This window comes from Condylostylus longicornis, unplaced genomic scaffold (assembly GCF_029603195.1).
Source record: "Condylostylus longicornis isolate FDR11 unplaced genomic scaffold, ASM2960319v2 ptg000019l, whole genome shotgun sequence".
NCBI lineage: Eukaryota > Metazoa > Arthropoda > Insecta > Diptera > Dolichopodidae > Condylostylus > Condylostylus longicornis.
In genome coordinates, this window is record NW_026577988.1 from 1,272,704 (window position 1) to 1,282,143 (window position 9,440).

The 9,440-nt window shown below is 20.1% G+C and overlaps 1 protein-coding gene across 5 annotated transcripts in view; it reads left to right on the forward strand.

Annotated features, from left to right (window-relative positions):
- The window catches only part of LOC129606614 (death-associated inhibitor of apoptosis 1), a 50,534-nt gene extending 41,483 nt beyond the window's left edge, over positions 1-9,051 (forward strand). For 2 of the 5 annotated variants that reach the window (XM_055517020.1, XM_055517019.1), the window contains exon 2: positions 3,710-9,051. In XM_055517020.1, the coding sequence (XP_055372995.1) occupies positions 3,795-5,579 (1,785 nt within the window). In that variant the 5' untranslated portion in view covers positions 3,710-3,794 and the 3' untranslated portion in view covers positions 5,580-9,051. Of the gene's footprint in view, positions 1-1,840; positions 1,863-2,574; positions 2,696-3,158; positions 3,305-3,709 lie in introns of those variants that run through there. The other 3 variants (XM_055517023.1, XM_055517022.1, XM_055517021.1) reach the window with 3 other exon arrangements.
- Positions 9,052-9,440: the final 389 nt, after the last annotated feature.

A 9,440-nucleotide genomic window follows, 5' to 3' on the forward strand; every position in this document is an offset into this window, starting at 1 on the left:
CTTAAAAAGAATTTAAGTATTTTTAATTTAATTGTTCGAATTATCAATTTAATTTGGCCAATTTTTTTTTTTGTTTTTAATTAAATTTATTGTTTTAATTATTTTTGAAAAAAATTTCTTCGAATTTTTAAATTCTTTTGATTAATATATTTGGGAGGGAGTTTAGGATTATCTATGAATTCAAAAGTGTATAATAGTAGTAATATATAATTCAGCTCATGAGTTAAAATTGCTGAATTACGTAATTAATCGGATTATTACCGCAACGTTAAAATTACGGAACTAATTCGATTACAACTTTATTATTCAGCAACTTAAATTTTAGCTGAATAACATTTACAAACTATGTTACTACAAAATTGCGATAATTCAGCTTTGCTGAATTTAAAATTATTCACAAAATTTACAAACTGTTTTAATTAATAAAAAAAAAAATAATTTTTACCTAACCTCTTTTTTTTTCTCTAGTCTCGATTTTCAAATAATTTTTTTACATATATAGCTACTTATAGTAATACAAAGGTATGCAATTAACTAACAGGGTATGCAATTTATGTGCATAAAAATTTACATATCCAATATCTGAATATTACGTGTAGAGTAAATTTACTTGCAAATTTTGCATATAGAAAAAAAAAACAAACAAAAAAATAAAGGGAATAGAAAACAAACAAACACCCGCCGTGCCGGTTATTTCGTGTAAATTTTATTTTATTTTTTTTTTTTGTTATTTTTACCACACAATCGTCATTAAATGTAATTATAGTATGTAGATGTGTAGTTATATTCATACATATACTAGTTACTACTACTTTTATTTCATTATTACTACTTTTTTTTTTATTATTTTTCTAAACACGCTATCAATTCTATCACACCATATGACTGCATTAGCTTGGGCTTCAAAAATTATTACAGAAAAAAAAAAAAAAATCTCATATATAAACAGTATGTATGTGTGTACATGTATGTTATGTATGAGTGTGTATGATTTTGTGAATGGAAACTAACTATTTTTTTTTGTACTATTATTATTTTTGCTTTTTTTTTTTGTGTGAAATTACCTTTGAGCTTAGTATTATATACTTAGCTACTATATATATAAATAGAAAATATTTGAGTTTTGAATTGCATTATTGCGGTGGTACGTTCATGTTATTGTTGTTTTATAACTATGCAATCATATAGATAATGTAGTTATACATATGCTTTGCATCATGAATTACCAACACACAAGCAATCATACATATTTGCTATCTCATACAAAAAAATATATATTAGAGATATGTTTTATTATATGCAATGTTCGTCGTAACTAATATTTTTTTTTACACTCTTTTTTTTAATATTACTAGTATAGTTACTACTATTATTTTTTTTCGTATTTTAAATACTTATTATGATTAGTTAACTAACATTCATTGGGAAGAAAATGTTGAAATAAAAATCAGTGTGTGTAAAAATTGTATGATGTTTGTTACATACAAACACACACATATGCTATTTAATATTTAAAACTATTAATTTTTTTTTTATTATGTGTTTTATAAGTATGTATACCTTTGTATGGTTAAATGTAAGTATACACGAAATGTGTAGAGAAAAAAATATTTAATTTATTTTTTTTTTTATTCATAATAAATGTTGAGAGTTCAGTTATATGCACATACAATTTTTATTACTAAAAAGTTACTATTAATTATAAAAAATAGAAAAAAAAAATTTTTTTTAGTTGAAAATTTTTCTACTACAAAATTCTATACAATGCTCTTTTTGTCTTGATTTTTCTTATTTATTTTAAATTTTTATTGTGACACGGGCGATAGAAAATTTGTGTGTTCGCGCAAAAAAAATACAGAAAAGTAAAAAGAGAAAATTATTGTAAAAAAATTTAAAATAAATTTAAAAATTTTAAGAAAAAAAAAATTGTGTGTGCATTTTATAAAAATTAAAACAAGATTTTTCACTTTAAAATTGAAGAAAATTAAAAATTACGCCCAACTATTTATTTATTAAATTTTAATATTTAAAAAATATTATTAAAAATAAATTAAATAATTATTATTTATTCTATATTATTCTATATTAATATTATCGATATTAATTCTTAAGTAATAACTCTAGAGTTCTTTAACTAAAAAAATATTAAATTTAAAAATTCTCGAAAAATATATACGAAAAATGTCCGAATTTTCGTCCGAACTTATGACATTCAAATTGAATTTTATAAATTACACAATAATGAATGAATGAATTTTATTTATAAATGAATTTTTTTATTGACGTATATGAAATTCTAGTATAAAATGGTGACCATTTTTTTTTCTTAGTGATTTTCATTTAAATTTATTTGTGTGGTTTTTAATATTAAATTTTATTTAAAATTGAATTTAATTAATTTTTTTATCATCACTATTTTATTTATTATTATTTATTGTTTTCTATTCCGGTTAATAAAATTTATTTTATAATTATTACTTAAATATTAAAGACTATAATGTTATAAAATTAGTTCACACGATATTATTAATAAAATTTTAACATTATTTTATGTGTAACGTATAACGGAATAGTTTTAAAATAAAATTAAAAAAAAAATTAAATAAATTTTTCCATTAAATAAATTGGGCTATAGAACCAAAAATATAACAATTAAATAAATTAAAAATTTTGGCTTTGTTGTTTTAATAAAATGGTAAATAAATATTTTTAAAAAATTACTTTGTCATTTTGTAAATAATATTTTCAATATATTCATTTACACCCTTATTAACACACACACACACTCAAACATATCATGTTATTTTGTAATAATATTTACTATTATAATAAATATTTTACAATTTATTCAAGTTAAAATTATATTTATTTTATTTTTACAATTTTACTTTAAATAAAGATTACAAATATCATCCATCTAGTTTTATTAAGAATTTCCACTCAACTAATTAATAAATTTTTCAAAATTAATTGAAAACACATTTATAAAAAGAAAAAACCTGATAACACGCATTTGAAGTAGAATACGGAAAATACGGTGTAAAAAGAATTTTTTTTTTTGATAAGATTATAAAATATCTAGAGTATACAACTAGAATATTATAGATTAAATAAATAAAAATTTTTATTGAAAATATAGTATATAAAGAGAAAAAAATAAATTTTCTATTCATTCGGTTTAAATTGAAATTTGGAGTTCTGAAGAACCTAAGAAGAAAACTGACTGACTTTTGCGAAAATAATTTATAATTTTTTTTTTGATTGAAAATTTATTAAAATTACAAATTATTTTAAATTTAATATTGTAAGTTAATAAAAATTTATTAATATTAAAAAATATTTAATAAAAAATTAATAAGTAAAGTGCTCTGCCGGGTTTCCAATGGATACGTTTATAATTAATGAGGTTTTTTAGGGACAGTGTTACCGTTTAATGGAAATATTAGGTTTTTGTTAATATGTACATAAAATAATAATGAGAATTTCGGATCATAATCAGAAATATGTTTATTAAAAATTATTTAAAAGTCAAAAAATATTTAAATTTTTTTGATTTAATAAGAAATTTTTCTGGATATTTTTTTTCTATTTTCTCATAACTTGTAAAAAAAAAAACATGAATTAATATTAAAACTAATGAAATAAATTTTATTAAATTTTTAAAAAAAAATTAATTTTATTAATTTTTTATTTTTTTTTTATTTTACAGAAATTTTTGGATACAACAAATAATTTCCTGTTACGAATATTTTTATATTATTCTATCCGGTGTAATTGGTACAATATTAAACAAAATGCTTGCATCATTACCACCAGCAAGTAAATTAAATGATCCATTATCATCATCAACAACATCAACAACAACAACAACACAACAACAAAAAACAACAGGAAATAATATTATAAATAAATCAGCAAGAATAATTCTTAGTAATAATCAAGAAACAGATCATATATCATCATCAATAGGTAGCAATTTTTCATTTATAAATTATAAAAATGTTAATTATCATCAAAGAAGTTATTTTAATGCACCAATATTTAATAAAAAAATTATTACAAGTAGCAGTAGAGATGTAATTGACAATAAAACCGATAATTTTCTAACGCCACCATTTTGTAATATAAAAAGAATGAGTGAAATATATTGCAATGAAAATGAACGGTTAAAAACATTCCGAGATTGGCCGTTAGATTTTATTGATAAAGAAATTTTAGCAAAAACTGGTTTCTTTTTTACTGGTGATGATGATAAAGTAAAATGTTATTTTTGTGAAGTTGAAATTGGTAGATGGGAAAGAAATGATAATCCAATTAGTGAACATACAAGATGGTCACCAAATTGTCCATTAATACGTCGTAGACAAACAAATAATGTACCAATTGATTGTGAATCATTAAATCGTTTATTACCACCAATTAGTTATGATGTATGCGGTGCTAATGATATTATTGAAGTAAGACCAAATGCATATGCTGAAGGTTCAATATCATCATTATCACCAATTGGTTCACCAATAAATAGTTTACCAAATACACCAAATTCAGTAACAGCTACAACACAAACAAATTTCTTATATCCAGATCATCCTGAATATGCAATTGAATCAGCTAGATTACGTTCATTTGGTGAATGGCCTCGCAATATGAAACAAAAACCAGAACAATTAAGTGAAGCTGGTTTCTTTTATACTGGTATTGGTGATCGTGTTAAATGCTTTAGTTGTGGTGGTGGTCTTAAAGATTGGGATGAAAATGATGATCCATGGGAACAGCATGCATTATGGTTAGGAAATTGTCATTATTTAAAATTAATGAAAGGTATTGAATATGTTCAAGCCGTAGCAGAAAAATTTAAAACAGCTGAAGAAAATGATGAAGAAGAACAGCAACAACAACAAGAATCCAAAGAATTAGGAACAAATGAAAATAAAAATGAACAACAAATTGAAAATAGTTTTAACATTAGATGTACGAATAATAATTCTAATAATAATAACAGCAGTTATGATGAAGTTCCAAATGTTGCATCAACATCTTCAACAACAAGTCCTGCAAAATCAAGTATAAAAGCAACATCAACTAAAACAGCAGAACAATCTAATATTAATAATAATAATAGTAATGTTAATAATAGCCATCAAAAAGTTAATTGTAATAATTGCAGTTCTGCAACATCATCTTCTAGTTCTGATGAAGAAAATAATAGTGGTACATCAATAACATCATCATCATCATCATCATTATCGACATCATCGTCTTCATCTACATCATCATCATCAGGTACTGGAAGTACTACTTCTGTAAATAGCAATAGTTCTAAAGAGGCTGAAACTGTATGTAAACAACCAAAATTAGATTGTCATCATCATCATATTAGTAGAGACTTACATCATGAGAAAAAATCTATAACAATATCTGAAGAAAAATTATGTAAAATATGTTATGCTGCTGAATATAATACAGCGTTTTTACCATGTGGTCATGTAGTTGCATGTGCAAAATGTGCATCATCTGTAACAAAGTGTCCAATGTGCCGGAAACCATTTACAGATGTTATGCGTGTATATTTTTCATAAAATTTATTGTTAATAATGTAAAAAAAATGTTTAAACTATTCAATTTATTATTTCAATTAATGAAAAAAAAATTACAATTAAAAATTATAATAATTTTTATTAATTTTGGTAAAAATTTTGTAAATTTAAAATTTCAATTTTTAATTGTTCATTGGGTGGATGATAATTTTTTAGAATATTTAAAGAAAACAAATTTTCATAAACGATTTGACCACCCCTCATAAAAAAATTTAAAAATAAAAAAAAAAAATCGAATTTTTCAATTTATTGGAATATTTCCATTTTTTTTTTTTTTTTTAATTTTTTTATGAGGGGTGGTTAAAATGTTTTTATTTATGTTGTTTTTCCTGTTTTCTTTAAAATTTATTCAGAAAAACAAAAAAAATTTTTCAAATTTCAGTATTACAATTTTTTTTTTCCCACCCCTTATATTAGATTCTTATCATTATTATTAATTAATTATTTTAATTATTATAATGAAACAAATGTAAAAATAAAAAAAAAAAATTAATAATAATAATTAAAAAAAAAAACACTAATTACCTAAATTTAACTTAATGAGCTTTATTATATATAATTAATAAATTAATTATAAAAGAAAAAGTGAAAAAAAAATCGTAAAAAACAATTTAGATTTAGAGTAAAAATTAAAGAAAAAAAAATAATAAAAATAAACAATAAATATCATAAAATGTTATTTAATTAAAATAAAAAAAAAATAAAAATGAATTTCATGTTTTTTAAATTAAAATAAATATACATAAATAGAACTTGTAAATCTTATAGAAATTGGTAGAAAGGAAAAATTCCATAATTATTAAAAAATGCAAACAAACGATAAAGCAAAAAATTTTATGAAATTTTTTTCTAAGAACATTTTGGTAAAAACTGTCTTTAGAGGGAATTAAAATTATTAAGAATAAAATTGTTTTTTATTGAAAAATGATAAGAAAAACAAACAAACAAAATGTAATTAAATGACGTAATTATTTTAAAAAAGAATTTTAAAAATTTTTATCAAAAGTGGTATTTTCTTCTTATTTCTTAAATTTGAGTGGCTGTGGAAAAATATCACATGCAAATTTATATTAAAAAATAAAATACAAAATGAACTTTTTTTTTCCATATAAGAAACAAATAAAAAACAATAATGTAGAACAAAATAAATACGAACAGCTTTGTATAGGTATCATAAATGGAGAGGGAAATTTTTTTTTTACATTATTAAATTAAAAATTGAGAATTTTGAGAAAAAAATGAGCTTTAATTTTTATATTTTTTTTTGTTTTACATTAAATTTTCTCTTAAATATCAATTTTTTTTGTTTTTTTAGACTGCATAATTCATTTTAAAATTTTCTGATTATTATTTTATATTAAAAGCAGTTTTTATAAAATTAAATTATGAAATAATTAGTAGTAGCCCTTTGAATATATCAAATAAAATAATATTAAGGGCAGCCTCTCTCTCCATTTATTTGAGAAGAAATGTAAAAAAGAGAAATCTTTTCAAAAACTATTCTTTAAACCAATAATTTTGAACACATAAAAATAGCTTTCTTTTAGAATTAGAAAAAAATAAATAAATAAAATAAAATAAAGTAAAATATTTTCCAATTTAATAAAAAGTCATTTTTTACCATAAAATTTTTTTTGTTCTAATTATGAGGAAAAATTAAAAATATATTTAGAAAAAGAATTATTGAAAAATAAATATTGTATGTATTTTGGAATTCATTAAAAAGTTAACAAAAAAGCTTTCATCTTCAAATTTCTAAAAAATTTTAAAATTTTAATTTCACACAAAAATATTAAAAAATTGTTTTTTAAATTTAAATCTAACCACTTAATATGTGTGTTTTTTTTTTTTTGTTTTTATTGACGAACTCTTAAAATCTCTTAAAATTTTTGTATAAAATTAATAATCTTGTATGTTTATAGAACAATTTAAAAAAAAAAAAAATATGTTTGTTCTTAAATAAATAAAAAACTAAAAAAAAAAATTATAATCAAAAATTATTTGTTTTTTAATTTAAATGCAACAAAATATTTAAATTATTTGTTGTGAATTCTTAAAAAATTTTCTAATGCAAGTAAAGGAAAATCAAGACAGACTTAAAAATTGCAAAACATTTGAAAATTTAATAAAGTATTGAAAGAACGAGTGAAATGAACGTGTAAAATAAGTATAAAATTTTGATTTTTGTTTTAAGATAACAAATTTAATATTTCTGTGAAATAATAACAAATTTTTTTTTATATATTTTTGTTTTAACAATTTATAACTTTAATTAATTGTTTTGTATTTAAGTGCAGTATGCATGCATTTTAAAAATAATAGAAAAATATTTTCACTAATTCCTTAAAATTTTTTCTATTTTTCATTTTTTAATTATTAATTGATTAAATTTGAATGGTTTTCTGTGTCATGAATTGCAATATTATTAGGGAGATCAAGTAAATGTTTAATAATTATAAAAAAATTGTCAATTGCAATTCGAAAAAAATGTTAAAATTCTTGCAATTATTATTAAATTTCATGTGAATGTCTGAACTATAAAACATTAAATTTCAAAATTTCTATGGAATTTTGTTTTTAAAACCCTCTTGTTATTTAAGGACAAATATTTTTGAGTTTAATATTTCAAATATTAATTTTAATTTTATCCTATTTGCAAATCAACTAAGATGAATCAGAAAACAAGAACAGAATTATGCTAAGGCACTTTTTGTCTTTTTAATAATAAAAATTCGATTTGGAGTTCGTTTTTTTTTTTCTCTTCTTCTTAGTCTTGTTTCTTTTGTAATAATTATTTCTAAAAAAAAAAAATTTTTTTTGTTAGATTTTTGAAAATAATATTTTTAATTTTTTTTTTTTTTTGTAAAAATAATCTTCAACATAGAAATAAATTAAATATATATATATATATATTAACCTAGATAATAATTATTTATTTAAACTGAAAATAAATCTTATATATTATAATAAAAATAACTCGAACCTGATGCATATATATATATATATATAAAAGAAAAAAAAAAGCAAAAAATTAAATATTATATACACCCAATTTAAATTAAGAAAAATTAAATGATGTAATTAAAATAAATTATAAGATTATAATTAAAATAGATAAAAAAAATTTTCTAATATACAAGAAAACACATTGAAAAATTTTTTTATTTAAAAAAGATCCATTATTAAAATAGTTGAAATGTTAATAAATTTAAATACAGATATATGTAGGGTTTTTAGGTTTTTTTTTTGCAATTGTAACTGTAAAATTTTTAACAACTCATGTTACAAATTCTGCTTTTCTTGCAGAAAGCAGTTACAGAATGATCTTTTGCTTTAAGCGAAAACAAATAAATAGTTCATATGAGTTGTTGAGAAATTTTACAGTTATAATGCAAAATGTCTACAAAAAAAAATTAAGCTTGGTTTAGACTATTCAAACAAAATGTCAAAATAATATGAAAATATTGACAAAAGGCTGAGAAAAGAAAATTCTACATAGATAAAATGTGTGATTTTTTTTTTTTTGTAAAAAAAAAATAACATAATTTTCTGTTTGTCTTTAATATTTTTAACATTTTCTGTACAATTTCTTATTATTATTTAATCATTTTTTGATTATTTTTTGTGTATATTTCTGTATAAAGTAAAATTAGTGTTTTTTTTTTTTTGTTTAATAACATCTTTGTAAAATATTGACTTCAAATTACAATATATTTTTTTCTAATTGAATTAGTTCTGTATAAGAGAATGTATAAAAACCTTAGAAACTTTAATTTAAACCTAAACCTAAAATTTTACAAACACAAGAACAAACAATAACAAAAACTGAATTAATTAATTGTA